Genomic DNA, 22,290 nt, shown 5'->3' with positions numbered 1-22,290 from the left:
CCGCAAGGCCCTTGGCCCCGGCCCCAGCGCTCGGCCTTTGGGCCAACACCGGTTTTTTCCGCTTTATTGTACAATTGCGTTTGGAACAGAACTTGACACACGCGGTATGATTTGGCAATCTTTATATCCACAATACATCATAACCATGCACAAAAAACGAGTGATGGGCATATTTACAAAGTGAATTGCACTTAACACAGGAACCAGGAATAAAAGTAAATTAAAGGAACCTCTCTTCTGGGTTGCATAAAGGGCCGGTGCTATTTGTAGCCTAACAAAGCCTGATAGACAACACTACTGTGCATTATCTGACCAGTGTAAAATAAGAATTAACCGTGATTTATTGAAACAGTGCAGCCGTGGAGAGAGCAATTTCACGGAAACATTCCATTATTCACCATTTAAACTGTATCACCTATTAAGACTCTATTAAGAGCCTCCAAATCAAGAGAATCCAACCTCAGCCCTGACTCGCTGTATTTTGCTTGAAGGACAGTCAAGTCTTCACTTTATGTTTTCTTATTTAAAATTCAGGCCCCTACCTTTAATACTGTCTTTCCTAGGTCTTTTTTAATGAAGGAAAAAGGCCTCCCTAAGTGACTGACTTCATTAGGATCCTTTTTCTTCTACAGAGTCCAGAATCTCCAAGCAAGTTCTTCTTTCATGTTTGGAAGGGAAACAATCACCAAGCAGAGGCAAAACTCAACCATAATCAGCCCACAAACAGATCCCATCCCCAACTTCTGGAACAGTACAGCACGCAGGAATCAAAGCATTGGGAAGCGAAAATACCTACTGTACATTTTTCCAAGCCGCTTTTGGTCAGTGCCCTACCCAAAAGGCACAGCCCAATCCTTGGCCATCCTGGCACATCCAGCTGAAAGTGCTCCCTCCTGTTCACACAGGGATAACCCCCTCACCATCCTTCCCACACACTGTGGCGTCATTACAAGTGATCTAACAGAATCAGCACCCAAACGGGAGGATCTCTAGGATGCAGCAGCTTTTCTACTGCTTCTAACCTGCTGAAAATGCTGAGAAGCAGCCCCAGGGGGAAGAAGGGACCATGGTGCCTTCTACTTCCACCAGATTCGCATGGTCTCTGTAGCACACACAAAAATCTTTTTAACAAAGTAGCAAGCAGTCACTCCTCAACTGGATTTTTACATTTATACAAGTATGGAGCTTTAAAACTTTCTGATAAAGCAAACTTTCTTGTCCTGTGCAGGCTACAAACTCTCCTTGGAGATCCCAGACTTTAACTCACCAAGTCTGTAAGCATCTGACTCAACACCAAGAAGTTAGATTGAGGCAGTCCACCCAGTGAATTTATTCTACCAGTTACCTGTTTGCACGCTCACTACCAAATCACTTTTATGCGTGAATTTTGCCCTTTACTATCCCCATAATTAATAGGGTAGTTAGCAGAAAAGACTCCTGTCTCATTCTACATTGGAGGACCCATTCTAAGCATCAGCAGGAGCCTTCAATGGAGGTTTATATTACTGACACTGGGTGGTAAGCACCCAGTGGTTTTTAGTGTTATTTTTCAATGAAAGTCATCCCCAACATCCAAGTAAAGCAAGTATAGCACATATTCCTTCTTTTACAGGCAGCTCCCCTGTCATCAGGAGTTTTACATAAGCCAAATTCTGCCCTTAAACCTCTTACGGCAGACGGAAGAGAGCTGGAACCTTTTCTATTTTCCTGGCTGTAACACCAAGAGACACACAAAGCCAGGGAAGTTGCAGTATGAAGCAGTCCAGCTGAGATCACATTTAACTGTTACTTTCACATCAGGAAAGCATGGTTAAGGAGTCTGGCCTATTGGAGAGCTGCTTTGAATGTCAGACAACTCTCCAACAGTTCAAGCTTCCTCTGGATTCCTCCATCCAGGTCTTCCCCTCTGCAATTTCAGTAGCCATCACCAGCAGTGGGCTGGGTTGTAGCTATAGTTTCTGAAGGAGCGCACAGTGCTTTCGGCAGGACAGCAGGGTACTCGAGATCAAAAGCATTTTCCTCTGTCTATGCACAGGCAGACGGTTTTACCAGGCAGAACTGGTCCACTGTTCTTTTCCTACCAGCACTAGTGGCCCTGTGCTTAGTCTAGGCACAAGAGCCTCAAAGCCTCAGGAGGGCCGTCTCTCTTAACTGCCTGGAGAGCAGCACAGCAATCTGGGAAAGGGTTAACACCTAGCTTAAAAAACTGTGTGCCCACAGCAGGTAAAACCACCGCTTCATTCATGGTGCTCACACAAGCTCTGTGTGTGCACACGTGCTTCCCACATCTCGGGTATACCAAAGAGTCCTGCTGCAAAAGGCAGCCAGCCTTTCCACGTCACACAACGGATCTCAAAAACAACCCAGACCCCTTGGCATGCACAGTATGGGGTCCAAGATCCACCTGCTCTGAGGAGGCTTTGGCCAATGCGCAATGAAGTTGTACAAGGGCTCTTCAGTACCCATACAATTTAACAGCACTTAAGCCCTAGAGATGAAACTTTTGTTGGGACTCTGAGGCAAAGTTTAGAGCCTTCCACAAAGTCAAAGACTAAAGAAAAATCTCTTTTAAGAGACAAGGAATTGACAAAACTGCTTCTCAGCTTCTTATACCAGGCCACATAGATTCTATAAACTTTGTGTTAAGAATAGAATTTGCCGAGTAAACACATTAACACATCAGCCTGAACTAGTAAGTCTTCTAACAGCATGGTTCTTCCTCATGTTATTCAACTAATTTCTTCATAGAAAGTTTTGTTTGAAAATCAAGGAGCCCAGCTCCACTAGTGTCCACCTGTTCTTGAATGAAGTATTTTCACCATCTCCGAATTCTCCATTCTCTCTGATGGCGTGCTCATGCTCATCTGCCAGCCCTCTAAATACTGACTGCTCATCACATTCTGGTCTAGGACCAGCAAAAAGGAGACATCTCCAGTTCCCACTGGCTATACCTTCTCTCAACAGGATGCTATTAAAGTAAAGACCAAGTGGTGAAAGCGCTTCCCAAACCGGGACACCCTTAGGACAGAGCACTGATGACTAGAGGGATCTGTATCCTCATTCAATGGCATTAGGCTGCAAGCATGCACCCCTTCACCTTGAAAGTATCATCTAAACAAAGTTGAGAAGTGGAAGTGCTCAGCACCACGTGCACCCCTTGCTGTGAACTACAGCCCTCTAGGTGCATGCAGTACAAAATTAAAGGCATAGGTCTGGAAATCTTACAAAGGAAAAGCCATCAGAGTTAACCGCCCTTAATTTTATTACATAACCAGACAGAACAGTTGAGACTGGAATGTCAGAGTTCCCCTTCAAGCACAATTCACAGTTTCATATTTGCTTTGTATCAGAAAAGAAAAATCAACTCACTAATATGCAGGTAGGATTCATCAAGTGAGGTACAGTCTCAGAATACAGAGCAAAAACTCACTGCAAATTGCTTCACTAGCCCTTCAGAGAGCAGCAGATGATCTCCAACTCTTCCTTTAGACAGTTTCACCCAGTATTTGCCTCATCATAACATTCAGCATATACCAGAGGGGATGCAAGTGCGTAAGAGCTAGTGAATGATGAAAAGCCATCATAGAAGATTTTCACAAGCTAGCAAGAGACTGACTACACGAAGTTGTGGTAACATTCTTCCCATTCAACAAAACAAAGTATTATAGTAGTTAGCCCTGCTGATGACAAATCTGTTACATCAGGTGAAGTACAATCATTTGAGAATTACAGTCTGCAATTCAGTAAGACAGAGAAAGAGGAAAACAATAGGTTAGTAGTTATGTGAAATCTTAATATTATGCATTTTAGTAGAGGTCAAGAAGATTATGCACAAGGTCAATAGTGAAAAGATGATGAAGAGGAAGTTCAAGACGCTATGGTTCTGCAGAAGTTTTACAAAATGTATAAAGTATTGTGTTTGTCTACACAACCAAAACCCTTACAAGTGCAGGTATATACGTGACATGAAAATATTGCTTCACTCACTCAAACACGGGTAGGAGGGATCTAGAGAAAAAGCAGCATGCAAAAAAACCCTGGATCTATAGAAGACCCTGCTTTCAGACACTGATCTACAGTACAAAATAAGCCTACTTGTACAGGTTGCAAAAGGTTTCTGAAATCAATATGCTGGCACTTACTGTACAATAATGTTAACTGATTAACATAAGCCATGAATAAATATTAAGCCACTTAATAAAGCCTGCACAAGCAGCACAGGCATTCATGGTGGCAGAGAAAGCAATGCAGACATACTTCATTGTTCCCAAATAAAACAAGAATAGAGAAAGATTTCCCAAGCAGGAAACGGTAAACTACACAGCCAGACTAACTGTATTAGGGGTAATTACATAATAAGTAATGTTATTTTCAACAGCTTGCTTATGTGTGTGCAGCCACTAAAAACCTCACTGTGAGACTTTATCAGGACAGAAAACAGAGCATTTGGTAGGATAGCTATTTTCTTTAATTTCTCCCCCATGTTGACAGAAACACCAGAAAAATATATCTGACTATGGGAGGGGAAAAACCTTGTCACCTAAATGTAGTTATTTCTTCAACTGTTATAGTCAAGTCACCATGGTTTCTCTCCCAGAAAAAAAAAACAAACCCAAAACCACTTGAGGAGAGTGTTTCATGGGATAATATCCAGCAGCAGATGTTCCAACACAAACATGTCTATCAGATCAGTGCCTACATTTCAAGCCCAAAAGTCACCACATTGAAGGGGGTTTCAGAGGCAGGGGAATGTTAGCCCTACAATTAAAGCTCTAAGATGAAAGGGAGGACTTGGGAACGGGGTAGAGGAGGGAAGAGGGAGTCACTGAATCACAGGAGATAAGAAGTGCACACAAGTTTCTAAACGAAGCACAGACGAAGTGAAGGGCACAAGAGTCATCTACAGGAGGTCACAGGTTCTGACAGCACTGGAGTTTGTTGGATTTCTGTCCATCGGTGGTTGGTGGGACGCTGATGTCGACTACATTGTTGCCAGGAGACTCATCGTGTGCAGACCTATCTGCAATCTGCTTCTGCGAAACAATGCGGTAGATTTCTGAAACGAGAACAAACTCGTTAGAGCCCAGAAAGACATTGCCTCCAACACAGCACGCACACACATCGGAGCAAGCTGTCAAAGAAGATGCTAGAACCCAAGAAGGAGAAGAGTTTAACTTGAGAGCTGTGAAAGGGAATCTAGTCTGACCAGCTATGGCATGTAACATCTGGCTGGCTTGCCAGCTCTGTAATGGACACGCCAGCTCTGTCTGGAAAAGACAAAATTCCTTACAAAAATTCCAAAACAGTGAGTGCTTCCTAACCCATTCTTTTTCAACGACTCCATGAGCATGGATATTATTAAAAGGCTTTTTAAATGAAAGGGGAGCAAGAAAACAGGGAATCATCTTATTTTTGATTTTTTTAAAGAAAATGGGCAACATCATCTTGAAACACCACTCAACAGGATGCTTGCAAAACGTCACCACACAGCGGCAGCGACTGTTACCTGTTTCACACTATCTTCTGGCAAGCTGCTGCTATCAAATGGCAGAAGTGCCTACTCCTCTCTGCAACAAATCAGTTTTCCCACCTATGACAGTAAAAAGCCACACAGTTCCATAAAGCCCTATATTGATCCGAAAATGCTTTTCCTGAGGGAATTAATGTATTTGACTCCAATTAATTTATGCCCAAAAGCACACAGATCCACAAAGCTGTAACCGCTGAAGAGAGACTGCCAGGTTAAAAGCTTTCAGAAACAAACCATTTCAACTGCATAGTTAGGAGAAATAATTTAAGTTGAAAGGTTTTTAAACTACTTATTTCACCGACTATAAGCCCTCGTTCCAACTTCCCTCCATTGTGAGGCAGGAAAAGGGCAAGTACCTCCCTGGAAGCCTGTGGTAAATATTATGGTCGCATTCACAGAGCCACAGCCTCAAAACAGCAACACCCAAAGTCTTTAGTAAGGATTAAAAATCATGGGAGGCTATGTGAGTTTTGTTTACGTATTTATCTGTTTTCAAAAAGAAGCTGCACGTATTTACATTGTTTAAAATGGAAACCTTTTACCCAAGACTAATCTCATTGCCCCTGGCTACCTTCAGCTCTTTTTGCTAAAAGGGTAGAGCGGCACAGAGATTGTCACATCTTCTTCTGTGCTCAGTGGTGTATTTTAATACTAGCTGTTCGGAGTCACTGCCAAGGCCTCTTTTCTTTGGGGCAGCATCTCCTTGGTTCGGTCCCTTGTGCCCCCCCGCCCGTCTTTAGTGATCCCTCAAACTGGTGGCCAGCAAGGAAACTCCTGTCCTGCTGCTCCCACCCTCTTCCCTCCTCCAGGTCCCCCGTGATGGCTCCCAACTCACTGCTCTACACAGCATGTTTTCCCAGGTTTCTTCTCCTCCCTTAGAAGGATGATTCTCCCCCAGGTAATCACTTTAGGAATAAGCTTTTCAGGACTACTCAGTCTTACTAGCCATGTCCCCACTGTACCTGAACTGGAGAATCTCAACATTCTTGGGAGCCCAGGATGCTCCTAAGAGATAGCATTTTGAGTTGTTTGCCCAGCCCTGACCTCAGCTCGAGTTCTGGCCTACCAAGTGTTATCTGCTAGAGCAGACGGCATCGGGGCGCCCTCCTAGAGCAACCTTAGGCCATGTTCCCTACCCAGGGTCAGTCTCAGGACAACATGGCAAGGGAAGACAGGATGGATAGTGACTGCTGAACTAGCGCTCAGAGCACTAAAGCTGTGGATACTATCTCAAAGCGCCAGGCAAGTTGTCTCAGATCCAGCCAAGTGTCACAGACAAGCAGTGAATCTGCTAGAAGGCAAGAAGACAGTCCCAGCTCAGGCACCAGGTGCTCTTTGCAGCTTTATCTCGACAGCAATGTTCTCCACTTGCTTCACCAGTAGCTCTACCACCACAAACCTTGCTGGGCAGAAAATACAACCCATTTCTAGGCTGCCAGGCTCTTTACTTAGAGGAGCAGCCCGACTATCCTCTTTCTCCTACCTGCCGTTCCTTGGTCATCTTCCTCTGACTACAGAGTTGGCCAGCACCAGATTTAGTGATCCCAACACTTCTTACTGCTTCCCTGCACACCTCTGCAAAAGAAACCTATAAGAGCCTGCCTTACAGAATTCACCCTACTAAAATTCAGCTTTTTTCCTACTAATAAACCCTTATTTCATACATCAAGACACAGTAATACAAAGCCAATTCTTTGGTCAACATCCAATAATTAACACACACCAGACACTTCCTGATCATCAAGTAGAACCAGAACAAAGGCTCATTCTCATTTAACTGAAATCAGTATCTGGCCACAATAAAGCTCAGAAAATGCTCATCTTGAGATGTTGTGGAACATGCAAATCAGGCGTAACTTTACAAAACAGTGTACAGGAGACAGTTTATCAGTATAGAATTCAGCTACAGTAAGCAACAGTCAGGAATTGGATCTTTCCAACTCTTCATGCTCACGGTACAGATCTTAAAGTGCTTTTTGAGAGACAGAACAAACATCCTGACAAATTATATGGCATTTTCCCCTCTTTAGGGCAAAATTCAGATCTCATGCAGTAATCCAATACCCAATGTTTGATAGCCCTCTTTGTATTTAGATATGATTTTTAAGGGTTCTTTGTCAGTTACTTCATTTTTGGAGTGGAAAACTGCTCTGAAACATCAGCTTCCCTGTGGCCTCAAGGAGTATTTTGAGATATGACTATCACAGAACATGGAGTGGAAGGCAGGGTCTCTGAAAGCAGAGATGCTCAGGTTTATCAGGGTTTGTTAGCTCCAGTTCAGCAGTCCTGCAGGCCCATGCTGGTTTCCTTGCAACACCCTTGGGTCTAAGAGCCCCATGCTTCCCAGGGCCCTGCTTCCGAAGATTAACTCAGGCACAGAGCTACCCAAATGCGGAGTCACCTCAGCCTGGTGCAAGAATAATACATCCTCTGGAACACAAAATGCTAAAGCATACGGTGCTGACACACTCACACAAACTGAAGTCTAACTAAAATTAGAGTAAGATTAGGCCAGACTCCAAGTTCGGTAACAATTACCTACCCCAACTGAAGTAACAACACAGAGATGAGCAGTACTTATTTTAGAGCATCTCTCTTGCTCTGTGTGCTTCCCACTTCTACTGCTGGTGTACCTACACCAATAAAGCTTTACTGGTGAATCCTAGGCCTCATGTGCAGTAGGGTGCTCCCTTACTCCAGGGCCAAGAAAATATATGCAGGCAACTGCTCGACCTTAAGGAACGGAAATTCTAAGCCCCAGTCTGAAAGAGGAAGAAAGCAAGTAGTAGAGTACTACTACCTGGAATCTCTCAGATACTATGTGCAGTGGACCTACTGCACAAGCCACGTAGCAGTCCCACACATACAGCAAGTCTGAAGCTGCAACCAGACACTGTGCACTGAGTAGCCACACCTACAGCAGTTACACACGCCGAGGAACATTCTTGGGCAGTGGAAATCATAAGACTTGGCCTCACTTTGGCCCGTGACCACTATCATGTTCTTAGACAATTCCTGGGACTCTTCAGGAACATTCCCAGAAGGCAACCTACATGCAGCTATGCTGTTGCTGCACAGTCAACTACAACCTGTACCATCAGCTGAGAACAAAAATACTACGCACCAGTCTGCTTTGGTGCAAGAGAACAACCTGGAGCATTTAACTTCCTTCCTAGCATGGCTGTGGCTTCACCGCCTAGATTTTACACAGGCACAGAACAACCAGCACCTTTACAACAGTGCTACTGCAATAGCTTGATTTTTATGGACCATCAAGAGACTAGAAACCTCCAGATTCTTGGGCAGAAAAGTGGATGGGAGGCAGAACACACAGGTAAGGTTAGAAGGCTGGCAAACTAAACATCATTTCCAACACGTTCTAGATAACTGCAAAACGTGCCCATAATGATGATGCACTACCCCAGGAGGTCCTCTGAATCCATAACAAACCATACCTGTAAGGATGTTCTTGAAGGCTTCTTCTACGTTTGTTGAATCCAGGGCAGAAGTTTCAATAAAAGATAAGTTATTTTTTTCTGGAATAAATAACAAGTGGTTCAGTTAAAAACTTTAATAGCACTTTATTATTATTTTTTTTACTTTTGAGGGTTTCACCTTATTTTTAGGCCAAATCAGCCAGGGAACGATCTCTTTTAATTATTTTTTTTCCTGTTACACTAGGAACAACTTGGTGCACCATTTATTTAGCCTCTAGCGCTTTGGCAGCGTCACCACTGACCGCTGCCTTTCCATAGTGTGAGAACATTTTCCTCTCCACAGCCCTTGCTCAGTCAAGCAACACAATATTAGTCTCATTTGGCTCCAGATCACACCTAGAAGTACCTTGAGCAAGAGCACAGGCAAAGGCATGTTGGCCGCAACAGGAGTCACAATTCTCCTCTGCAACCCCCAAAACATACACAGACCTACACTTTCCTAACCAGACCCTACCTCCAAATTACAATAAAGCTCCTAGTAATACAGTCTGTTTTCTTCTTTCCTCTTACAGTGCAAGAGGGTTTTTTATTACAAAAAAAAAAAAAAAAAAAAAAGAGGACTGTGAGGAACACCCAAACATCACGCCTAGAATAGTATCATACCACCTGCCCAGATACAGGCAAATTTCAGTCACAGAGCTTAAACAGCAACACCTGTACCATCACTAGCTATGTAAAACAGCCTTAGTAGGAAGTCAAGGGCAGAAAAAAAAAAAAAGATGCTGAACAAAGTGACCAAAGTAATACACTCTACAGGGTGCCTACTAACTTGTTTTGCTCCTCTTACATAGACTTCACTTCTCATTCACCTGAAAGTTTAAAGTGGTTTTACTAACCACAGGGTACTTGCTTACTAGCAAACTTCAGAAAACAAGTTTAAGCAAGCCCTAGTAATATTCCCAGAAGGATTTTAAAGGCTATACATTTAAATTCCACCTCCAAGCTTGACGGCCACACAAAAGCAAGCTGAGTGTCCCTAGGCCTGTAAGGGCAAGAGTATCTGACCAGTGCTCTGCAAGATAAGGAAGAGGGACAACTCATGCAGTGGCAGCAGCTCACATAGCCCACTTGATTTCTCCCGGCAACTGATAATCTCCGAGACTGATGATTTTATGAAACTTAAATGAAATGAGAAGTTAATGAAACATTAAATGAAACATTTAAATGAAACTAGAAGACACTACTATATACATCAGTGCTCTGGAGCAGAAACTACACCGTGTAAGAGAAGGTTCAGTATTCATCTGCAGCGTCCACATTGATACATGCTCAGTAGAACTAGGCCTCTAATTTTCTCTTCTAAACGTTGCTTACTGTTTCTAGCCTGGCTAGAGGAAATGTTTAATCTTCAGCTATCAGCCAACTCAAGAACAGCGTTTCAAAAACATGTACCACCACTAGATTAAAAAAAAAAAAAAAAGAAAAAACAAAACCAAAACCCACATATGCTATCTAGTAAGCCAAGATATTTTAGTTTTTAAAAAAACTTAAATGTTTTTTTTAGGATCAAAAATAAAACGTGAGGGGAAGGCTCAGTCCTGGACAACAACAGCGTGACTACAGCTTGCACCAACATCATCAAGTTCAGAAAGCACCAAGCCAGAACACACTGTCTACAAACCTGCAAAAGCCCGAGCCTCATCCGTGGGCACAGCTCTCAGATGGCGCAGGTCACTCTTGTTACCCACCAGCATGATGACAATATTGTTGTCTGCGTGATCTCTAAGCTCCTTTAGCCAGCGCTCCACATTCTCATAGGTGAGATGTTTGGCAATGTCATAGACAAGAAGAGCCCCAACAGCACCGCGGTAATATCTGAAATCACAAGGCACATTCCTTTACAGAGAGCTCTCCAAGTTACACCAACAAACCTGGAATCCAACTTGTTTCTAATGGTTACTACTAAAAAGTTAAAAACATTCCCCCAGGTCGGGAAAAGTTGTGCTGATGCAAATACTGTTGTTGTTGGGGCGGGGGGGGTGGGAGTTTAAGCCTAAACCCCAGTTCCAAATGCTGGGGTTTTTTAATGGCATTCCTAAAAAATTCCAATGTATGTAAGAAAATGCTGAAGAGACTGCGGAAGCCATGACATTCTTCGTTTGCTAAAACGGTGTGCAAGAAAACTCACAATGCACTTCAGAAGGTTTCTGTGAAGTTACAACTTACCTTTCTACTAGGGAACCAGTTTTTAGTAAAATGTCAGTATTCATTGCTGATCTTTCAAATACCTCCTGTCCCTCTTAAAAATTAAAGAGGGGGAACTCTGGGCTATATTGACATCCACAAGCACATAATATGAGAACGGAGTGTGCTCCCTTGGGGCAGGTTCAGGCTCATTTCCACTCAAGCCAAGGGCTGAGGCCAGCATAAGCCGTTGCCCATCAGCAGCCCCGGAACGTCCATCTCTCCCACACAATCCCACCGTTTCCCCTCTGCTCCACCAGCACCTGTCTGACATGTTGTTGAACCAATCTGGGGCACCAAGTCAGCAGAAAACATTCACTTTTTACTGCTGGTTAGTGTTCTGCTGGCTTAGCAAGCTGAACTGGCCCAGCAACGCGTCAAGCAAGAGCCGGTGCCAGCACGAAGGAGAGGCAGGATCACAGGGCTGCAGATTCCCGATTCTCATCGGCCAAGTCTGTTGCTAAACCAGGCTCAGCCAGCAGTTTTTCTGCTGCGTTTTTACAGCAGTAAGAACAATTTAAGGGTCATCAAGAAAAAAAAAAGTTTCTGGAAAACACACTAAAAATTATAAGAAACAAGCAATTTGAAATTGGCACTTACCTCCGCTTCTACACTACTTTGCTTTTACATTTCTTCCCTATAGATTAATCCCTTTGGGCTCCACGCTCCTCTTTTTTTCTCCCATCTATTCTGCAATACTCTATTTCACCTCAAGGAAAAAGTTCCCCTTACCTTGAGTTTAATACAAATGGCTCAATCTGTGCATGATTCAGAAACAAGCTGGTACCTTTCAAAACAGATATACATCTGTAACATTAAAATATTTTAACTTGCCTATCAGAATATGCCCTGGATAACTAGGCCTACAACAAGGCTTCCTTTTTTTTTTTTTTTTCCTCTAAGAAGTACTTTTGCCTACTACCTGCACAGAAACAGATACACCCAGAGGTTACATCTTAAAACAGTCTGGATTAACAAGGTGCCATGCACCACTGTTCTAAATACAGGTGTACCTAATGCTGCAGCCTCAGCATTATCAGAGTTGCCTTCCTACTCCCTGGTTATTCAGCATGCACTCCTGGACCTAATTTTCAGGGCTGTGACTAATTCAAAGTCATTGAGATTTCAAGGGAGTTTGTGGCTGCAGACTGTCCTAAAAATACCCTCAGTCTCGAGACCGAGGGGGCAACGAAGACCAGAAGCCACAGGTGTTGCAGTAAGTTACCATGCAGAGACTAACACCTGATGCCAAACAGTACCAATGACATTCATTCCGTGTGATGAAGACAGCATATGCAGGGCAGGGAAAACCACAAATCACAAGACTCAGAATTTCCCCAAGTTTTTTATTTAAACTGTCATTTTTTTTCTATAATAACATCATTAGAATCTAGAAGTTACTTTCATTATATTAAGCAAGGAACACAGAAGTATTTGCTATCTTAAGACTTGGATCTACACTGAAGCCTGTTGCAATGATTTTGTCCTGTGTCCCAGATATGCTTTGTTAATGCTCTACCCATAAATTTATCTGCACCATCTCTGCTCAAATTCTACTGTTAGCCTGAGCAAAGACATAGTACTCACGCTGAGGTAATGGCACGGTATCGTTCCTGTCCTGCAGTATCCCAGATCTGCGCTTTTATCGTCTTCCCATCCACCTGAATGCTCCTGGTGGCAAATTCCACCCCAATGGTGCTCTTACTCTCCAGATTGAACTCATTTCTTGTGAAACGTGACAGAAGGTTACTCTTCCCAACTCCAGAGTCTCCAATCAACACAACTGAAACAAAAGACATTATTTTCAAAATTAATCCAGCATTGACACATGTGCTACCTGGCTGCTACGCTGCCTTGCAGGCAGGACCCAGAGGAGTTGCACAGTCAGATAAACATTGGAGAAAGTTATGCTGACACCACCTCGGACTTTACTTGCTTCCCCAGCCCCAAAACAGCCCCAAGCCTTTTTGTTGCTAGCAGCTGCTCAGTTCCTCAGAGATGGAAATGAGAAATTGCTACAGGGACTGTCAACAGCTAAACCTTGCTGCTACAGCCAGTAATTAGAGGTAAATAGATGTCCCTTGCATGCTGGACCTTTCGCAGGGGAAGGCTGCAACCCACATTTTAAGAAAAAACAGTCAAGAACACAGCAACAGGCTGTCTGCCTGACAAAAGCCTGTGTCCAGTATAAGCTTACTCTGTTCTTATTTTAAAAGCAACAACCACGTAAGCATACAATTATTTGCAGTCCCTGCTGGGGTCACACAGGGTGTTTTATTTCAATACTTCATAAACACGTTGACCACAAAAAGGGGGAAATAGAGGAAAATAGCATCAATAGTTTGACGCTACAGACAAGACACAAAGCAAAGAAGAACTTCACCCAGCAAAACAACTTCTAGTAGACTGCAGGAGAAGTAAAAGGAGCTAAAAATCTCTGCCTCCACACGAGGTGTTGCCATGATAACCGAAAAACGTTAGTGCAGAAAGATCTTTAGCACACAAAGCCCAGCTTTACCGGAAGGAGCTGTGAAAATAAAAGGCACATCTGATAGCAGGAGTTTCCCCCTAGTTCGGGGCTGAAGCTCCCCGCGGATCCCAAGACACACACCTCTGCCATTCCCCTCCGCCGGCTGCTGCTTCACCCCGGCCGCGCCAGACCAGGCTCTCCACCACACCTTCTCATCCACAACTCCAAAGACAAAGACTTGTCATAGGAGGTTCTTGACTATGCAGCTAACACAACTAGGCATGTTTTCGTCAATCCCTGTATCACTGACCAGGGCAAGAGATAACTAAAGGGAAACAAGGCTGAAAGCAATCAAGTCATCCTCCCTTCTCAGCAAAGATTGTGTCACATATGACTTTGGTATTCAAGCTAACAGTATCTTGAGCAGAAAGAATAAAGGTAGTCACAGTGAGGCTTCTTCAACCTTGGGAATATTTCCTCCTTCACTTCAAAGTACAGATTTCTTGATCTTCCTCATTCATACAATCTGCTTTTCCTATGAAAAAGCAGACACAGGCAGAAAACATTCCTGATCCCTCCACAACAAATTACGGAAGGCTCTTCCCATTACACACGTCCAGAATGAGCTTGCCAGCATTCTCCCAGGGCCAAGGATTGTACTCGCCTTTTAGTGTTATTACAGCTTTTTTTCTGCTCAGGTCATTGTTTCAGGATACAGCTCTGGCAGCGCGCTCGGGCAGCTCGCATACCTCCCCACCCCTGCTAGCACATTCCCAAACTTCTGCTGTAGCCCTGCAACGGCTCCTGAGCTGCACAGGGAGATTGCTGAAACGCTCTGGGCTCTCCCCCCCAACCCCCTCCCAGCATCTCATCCGGCTGACAGCACAGATAGACGGACAATTGTGCTAGCACAGCTGAACAGTCAAAATACAACAGAGGCAGGAACAAGCAGCCAGTGGATTGTGGCAAGGCGCCACAACTCCCCACCCGGGATAGCTTAAATCAGCTCCTCACACTGCTCTGCCTTCGCTGGCAAACAGCCTAAACCATTTTTTTAGGGCATGAGAACAGATCTATAAAGAAGATTTTATTATGAGTTCTAACTCTAGGATTTTGTTAGCTTTATTTTCCAGACAAACAGTTTTTCATCACTAATTCCACGGGGCGTTCCAGGAACAGAACGAAGGTCACCCATCTTGCACAGCGATCTGCTGGCTTGGAGCAGGCTGTACCCGACAAGCAAAACCCTCACCATGACCAGAAGGAGGTAAAAACATCCACCACACAAGCCAGTCCAGCTTGGAAAACCCCTGAAGCTTCCAACTGCTTCCGAAGGGAGTTACCATCTCGTGAATCTGCAGCTCGAGAAAGCACAGCCACCTCTCCAGGTTCCAGCCACCTCCTCTCTGGCATTTTAAAATTATCAGCTTTGTGCATTAACCATGCAAATGGCTCTCAAGTCATTAACTCCATCTGCTGCAGGGAGAAAATTCCAGGGTTCCTGTGTTACTTTTAGGGGGTTACTTGCCTCTGCTGCAACCTGGCAGCAAAGCACCAGGCTCCTCTCTACCAGGCTGCTCCACATTCCAGCAGAGCTTCTAGGAGAGCATTTTTGAGAAGTTACTGGACACAGAGGTAACAAAGGAAGGCAACCAGATCCCAGCTCAGTAAATAATGTTCTCTCCACCTTACAGTCTCCAAGTACTTCTCAATCTTGAGCATTACACGAGCGTTTTCACTTTCACGGGAAAAATGCCAAGACTGGAGGCCCCCATGCAGAGAGAATCCGAATAGACAACAAAAGTTTGTGAACTGACCAAGAAGATACCTTCAAGATTCTGGACTAAGCAATTAGATCTTGGGAAAGTTCCTAAATTTGGGAACAGACTACCAGACAGCATTGCATGTTCAAATGCAGCAGTCTCAACAGAGTAGAAAAGAAAGTTTCAAATCAGATCTAAGAGCCTGAATACTCCCTAAACATCTCACCAGAACTGATAAACTCACACTCCCTAAACAGTCTTCAGGGCCACAGTGGTTAATAGAAAGATGCACTGGTTTTAACTGGGAAGTGACCTGAACCAACAACCAGCACCCGATGGCTGTAAGCATAGAATCCAGCCACACTTTGTGCCCTGTTTACATCCCGATCGTGGCACTGCTCCTTCAAGTCTTTCCCGATTTTCCCTCTCCTCCACCACACTGTGCCAGCCTGTGGGTCACCGTTCACCACGTCACCCATTTATCAACGGGAAAGCATTCAGATCTGCCACCATCGTCACCGTGCTTCCCATGTCCCGCGAGGCCACACAACGCATGCACCCCCCTGGCCGCCCCAGTGGAGCACGATCCCACCACCCAGACCTCAGGACCCTGGTACAACACAAGCAAAAGACAGAATTAAAAATCCAGGGCAATATGTTGTCGGTAATAAAAAAAGTTTCAAAAAAGATCAAGTTTGCGACAGAATTTTAAATACACTGGTTTATTAATCTGGCAAATATATTCTTTTGAACAATCAAGAAGATTAAGGCGCTCTCTAGCAGAGACCACATAAGCAGAGTTCATTATAAATACTAAGTACATAAGGTTGCCAGATATTGATGACTAATATGCTGTGCATTTGTTTTTAATAAGCACAGCCTTTGTTAGGCTTAAGCTCTAATCAGAGCAGTCTAAATTCCCACAAAGGTAAAAGAAAGCTCTTTTTTTTTCCTACGGGTGGTTTTTCCTTCCTTTTTCATGAGCCAGCATACATGTGCACAACCCCAAATTTAGCTTTTAAAATAAACACTGATAATAGCTAATCTTGAGAGAAAAATGAATGTGCAGGTCGTATTTTAATAGGTACAAGGCTTCCAATACTTGAATGACTATTAAAAGGACAGGAATTAAATTCCAGATCCAACCCATTCAAAAATCCTCATGAAATGTTCCTGCTTTTTAACCACCCCAGCTACAAAACTAATTGGGGACAGAGCCCTGAACCACTGGCTTTGCTTGGGTTACATCACCAAAATGCATCTACAAGATCCTCACAGCCTCATTATTCTGCTCAGCTCTGCACACAGAATTCAGCTTGTTCTCCCAAAGGTTGGCTCAGTCATTTTGTTAACAAACAACATTTTGTTGCGATCAATAAAATAAGCAGTTCTGACTGTCGTGATGCACACAAAAGAAATGGCAAACGGGAATAAAGAGGCACTATTTTGGCAGAGCAGCTTTGACTATAACCACACTCGCATCCCCAGAGTGCCACCAAACCTTAAATTAGTTTTTGCCCACTGTGTGCTAGACCAGATAAACCAATAACGCTCCTGCAGCCCTATGGAAATGGCCGGGGCTGAAGCAGAAGCGCATGGACAGTGTGAATGAGGGAACACCAGGAACAGCGAGCCAGCTACGCACAAAACTCTTGCTACAAACACCTTGGCCATTTTCAGCCCCAAACAACTGTTTTCTAGGCAGTGTTTCACATGAAAGAGACTAACGAGAAATGGGGCTTTAAAACTTTTCATAAAGGTGATTAATATAATCTATGCTAAACAACAGAAGTTCCTATACAAGCAGCTCCAGATCTACTATATATAAAAGTAAAACCCATGACTTTAAAGCAACGCTGCATTCAACTGGAGTCATCCTAAATAATTACAGTGCAAGGATGCAAGTCTCCTAAACAAGTGCAATTGTAAATGCTAAAGTCAGAGTTCAACCAAATTTCCTTTGGAAACTAGTGGCAAGGGAAATGGTCAAACCTCAAATTTATTAAAAATAATCTCTTCCAGACTGCAACCCTCCTCCACCATTGTTTCTACCCCGACCCCTACACATGCCTGATAGAAGAGAGTTCAAAAGCAGTCTATGTAGCTAAGAAGGGGCTAAACCAGAAGTCAGTCAAACCCCTGGATATTATTTTTTTAATTAAGTCAATCCCTCTTGATATTTAATTCCATTATTGAAAGGGGGCAGATGGGAAAGGAAGGGGAAGTTGGTCCTACAGCAGAGACCTCATCCCACTTGGTCCCATCAATATTCACCATTTCTTGCCCAGTCCCCAAAAGCCTAGAAAGAGGAAAGGCAAAAATGACTAGACAGGGAAAGGGAGTTGTGGGTGGGTTTATTTCAAAAAAACACCATCCACACAACTACCCTTACCCAAAAGATGCAGAGAAAAGGCCAATTCTCACCCCTGTTTTTCACTAAGTGCCACAAAGTATGCCAAGTCACTTTGCAGCACCAACACAACAGCAGGGCTCCTGACCAAATACCTTTAGATTAAGTTTCACTCCAGATAAAATTAAAAATGTGTTTCACAGTGGCGTAAGTATTTTGAAAGATGAACGCAGTTTTGCCTACCTCATTGACTATTCACAGAAAGAAAAAAAGAAAGAAAATTTTTGGGCTTTCAAGTTCCTGGCTATTAAGTCACTTGGGAAAACTGACAGTGGAATGACTTCAGAAGCAAACTAGCTTCAAGCCAGACAGTTTGCATACTTTCAGAGGGCAGTCTGCTTTACAGGTAGAGAAGAAATCAAGGGTTTTTTCTACCCACTACCTCAAAGACTGTAAAACAAATACACCAAACAGGCAAATACATCCATAAAATATTTCCAACAGAGTAATTGGTCTTTCTTTTCATCAACAAGGAAGCGTGGAACCGCTGCTGCACTTGTTGGCGTTCCTGTATGTGCACTGTTCCCCGACATCAAACTCCCGGGGAATTTTCCTGGGGACGAGCACCGACCCACACCCCCCAGACCCCCTGAGCACCACAGGCACAGCCTGAACCTCGCCTCGCGGCGAGCTCTTCGAAGGGACCTGAGGGTTCCAAGCCCTGGAGGAGACCAGACATGAGCCAGGCTGGGAAACACGAAGGGTTTCACACCCATCCGCATATTCCATGGGCCTCAAAGGCAGGGCTGTGGGACGCACCAGCAAAAGGGTCAAGGCGAGCATCGTCGCGTGGGCAGGCCAGGGACAGGCCTTTACACAGGCAGGACAGCAATGGCAATAAAAACAGCCCCAGCCAGCGCACCAAGAGCGGCCCCAGGCCCACCGGGGCGGCCCCCTCCCCTCGCACAGCAGCCCTGACAGCCTGACTTGTCACAGGTGCGGTGACAGAATGATTCAAACAACCCCAGGCAGGGCCACAGGAACACCGTCCAGCCTCCCGGCTTCAGTTATGAGGGTCAGTTCGCAGCCGACCGCGCTCCCCCTTGAAGCTGAAGTTTTTTCTGCTCCCGCTCGGCGCCAGGGGCGACCCACACCGCCAGCCCCGCCGCCAGCTGCGACCCCCGGCCCAAGCCCCGGGCCTCTCCCCCAGCCCAGCCCTCGCCCCGAGGCGGATCGCCACCGCTCCCCCGACGCGGCGGCCCAGGGAAGGCCCCGCCGCAGCCCAGCAGCGAGACCCGGTGCCAGGCCCAGCCGGGCCCCACCGCGCACAAAGGCCGCGGCAGCCGCCCCCGGCCCGGGGCAACGAGCCTGGCGGGCCGGACCGGGCCCGGCGCCGCCGCGGGCCCGCCGAGGGGCCGGGGCGGCCGGCGGCAGTACCTTTGAAGAGGTAGTCGTACTCGTCGTCGCGGGTGCCCATGGCGATGGCGGCGCCGACCCTCTGGCTGCCAGGCACCGACCGCGGCCCAGCCGGGGGGGGGGGCGGCTCCCGCCGCCGCCTATCAGCGGCAGCCAGAGCCCGCAGGAGGCGGGCGGCGCGCCAAATCCATCAACGACGCCCAATAGACGACTGGCGCGACTCTGACTGACGGGCGACGCTGTCCAGTCGAAAGAGGGCAGCTGGGGAGAGGCGGGGCTTCAGTGCCTAAGCCGGGACCCTGCGAGACGAGGCGGGGCCGGGGCGCGGGAGGGGCGGGATCTAGGGCGGGAGGGGCGGGGCGCAGAGCCGAGCACCGCCCGGCCGCGGGGCGCAGGGGTGGGGGCTCTCCGGGTGTGGGAGGTGTTCGCGGGGGTGGGGGGGGAGTGGGCTGCCGGGGGGGAGGGAGTCCCGAGGTGGGGAGGGGCCGCAGGGGTGGGCCCGGGAAAGGGAGAGGCTCCCGGCGGTGGGGGGGGTCCTCGGGGGCGGGCCGCGTGGGGGGGCCCGGGTCTGGGAGGTGTCCCCGGGAGTGATGGGGGTTCCCGAGGATGGGGGGGGTCCCCAGAGGCGGGAGGGGGACCCGGGTGTGGACCCGGGGTCAGGGGGAAGCCGGGCCGGGCCGGGCCGGTCGTCAGCGCAGCATCCTGGGCCGCGGGCAGGGGCAGCCCCGGCTCCGCACCGCGCCCCGGGCCGCGGCCGGCGGGAGAAGCTGCTCCGGCGGGACCGCTCCGCGCGGGGGCGCGGCTGCTGCTCCGCGATCGTTCCCTTCCGCCGGCGCGGCCTGGGGCGGGCTCCCGGCGGAACCGGAGGTGGCAGCCGGGGGCCGCTTTGCCAGGCGGGGGGCGCGGCGGCTGCGCTGGCCCGAGCAGGGCGGCCTGGACTCCCCCGCGGGGCTTCCCAGAGCGGCTGGGGGCGCGCAGGGCCGACCCGCCCGGCGCTCGCCCTGCGCAGCTGGTTTAACGCGTTTGATTTGTGGTTGCGCCAATCCTTCACGGGGAGGATGCAGCTGCCGCCGCCGCCTCCTCATCATCATCATCATTCTCCCCGTGACGTGCCGGGAATCGCCAGGGAGCAACAGAGCGACGAGGACCCCGGGGGGGCCGTGGCCCCAGGGCAGGATGCGGCCCCGGCGGTGCCCAGCCCCAGCAGGAGGCTGACACGGTTCCTGGAGGACAGCAACTACCAGGAGAGCGCGGTCTGAGCGGGGCACGGAGCCCCGTGGGGAGACCCCCCCAGTGTCACCGCAGCACGACCCGGGCTGCTGGGACTTCTGGCCACTCTGGACCCCCAGAGCTGCACAGGGGGGTCTGGCCGCATCCTGCCCCCCGGCATGGGACTGCCAGCCAGGTGCTGGGCAGGGTCAGTGCACCGGGGGGGCTGGGCCCAGCTCCCCCTCGGCGGGGTGGTACCCTCTGGGGGGCTCAGGGTCTTCCTCCCCCTGGATGGTCCCTGGGCAGGGTGGGCAGTGGGCTGGGTGGGGGTCCCTGCCCGCCACCCTCCCTGGAGCTCGTTCCTCTCCACCTTCTCCCCCTCTGCGGTGCCCCAGTGTGGGGCAGGGGTCTCATCCCCTCAGCTGGATGCCCCCATGGGGCCTGTGCTGCACAAGGACCCCCGAGCAGGGCTGGGCTGGGCCCCCTGGGTGGGTGGCATGAAGATTTCAGGGGGCCCCTCTCCTCCCCAGCCCCCAACCCCCCTCTCCCATGGGGAGGGGGGGCCCGCAGGCCTGCACCTGGGGCTCCCCCTGAGCGTACCTGGGGGTCTGGACACACACCCCCAGCTCCACGCCCGTGTACCTTGGGGGTGCCCCCACACAGAGTAGGGGCCAGAAGGTTCCCCGAGGTTGGGATCAGTCCCAGGAGTGCCAAAAACATGGAACGCTTCACAGATTTGCGTGTCATCCTTGCGCAGGGACCACGCCAACCATCAGTTTCCTTCCTGAGGTCGCTGCCCGTGTTTGGACCCCCCCCCCCCCATGCTGCCCACTGACTCCCGTGGGTCCCTCCCCTGGGAGAAGGACGTGAGCAGTTGTAACAGGCTGTGCCGGTCCCTGCACCACCACAGCCCTGGTGACAGATCCCAAAATAAAAAGGGAATCGCTGAGCCAGCTTGCTGGGCAGCCAGGCTGCTGGGGGGCAGGTGCAGGGAGTGGGGGGCAGGCACAGAAGATTTAAATTTCAGTTTCCGAGCGATCGCTCTTTTTGCCTGCATTGCATAGGCGAGGTGCTTGGTGGCTGAAGTTTTGTTGGAGTCTTGTCTTTTTGAGAAGCGATGAATTTTTAAAATTTTTTTAGCGGTCAGCACCCCCAGCTGTGCCAGCGCAGTATCGCACCTCTGCCTCTGTCCCAGGGTGCAAACCCACCTGCTCCCTGGCTGATGTGGGCGCGGGGTTGGAGACCCCCGGAGGGGGCTGTCCCCGGGGTGAAGTGCCCGTGGGTTAAATCCTGCGCCGTGGCTCCCAGGGCACACACTGATGCTTCTCGCCAGCACCAGGATGTGAAACTGGAGTAAGGGGAGGTGGGGAGGGGGCTTGCCAGGGGCCAACAGCAGGCTCTGGAGTTGTAACGAATTAAACGAACGCTCAGGACAGCGGGTCTCTAACCGCACAGACACGTTTTCTGTCCCCCCAAGCGATGTAACGGGTGGAATTCTCCCCACCCCCCCCTAGCACCGCGCACTGCTGCCGGCGGGCAGGGGGCTGGGGGTCCCAGGATGCCCGGGCCAGCGCGGGCTCCCGCCCCCGTGGGCAGCCCCGGGTCGGTGGGCGCCGCGGGGGGTCCGTCCCCTAGGGTGGTCTCAGCCTGCCCCAGGCCGGGCTCCAGCGCCCATGGCGGGGGCTCCGCTGCCCCAGGGGGGGCGCCCACACCAGCGGTAGTGCCCACCCAGGGACGGGACGGGACGGGACGGGACGGGACACCGGGATCGGCTCTGACCCCCCCCCCCACGACCCCAGCCCCCACCCCCCCCCTCCCCGGCCCCTTTAAGATCCGCATCCCATGACGTCACGCCCGCGGCTACTTTGTAG

At 48.4% G+C, this 22,290-nt stretch overlaps 1 protein-coding gene across 1 annotated transcript; it reads right to left on the bottom strand.

Moving 5' to 3' along the window:
* Positions 1–105: 105 nt before the first annotated feature.
* RAB11B (RAB11B, member RAS oncogene family) lies at positions 106–19,378 on the bottom strand. The gene is made up of 5 exons (XM_055804751.1): positions 19,232–19,378; positions 12,799–12,994; positions 10,649–10,842; positions 8,986–9,066; positions 106–5,056 (listed from the first exon to the last, which is right to left on the bottom strand). The coding sequence occupies exons 1-5, from the start codon at positions 19,269–19,271 to the stop codon at positions 4,911–4,913; spliced, it is 657 nt and encodes a 218-aa protein (XP_055660726.1). The 5' UTR covers positions 19,272–19,378; the 3' UTR covers positions 106–4,910.
* Between the last annotated feature and the right edge of the window lie 2,912 nt (positions 19,379–22,290).

This window comes from Falco peregrinus, chromosome 5 (genome assembly GCF_023634155.1).
Source record: "Falco peregrinus isolate bFalPer1 chromosome 5, bFalPer1.pri, whole genome shotgun sequence".
NCBI lineage: Eukaryota > Metazoa > Chordata > Aves > Falconiformes > Falconidae > Falco > Falco peregrinus.
Note: the sequence above shows the minus strand (reverse complement) of the source record. Positions and strands in the feature narration are given on the sequence as shown.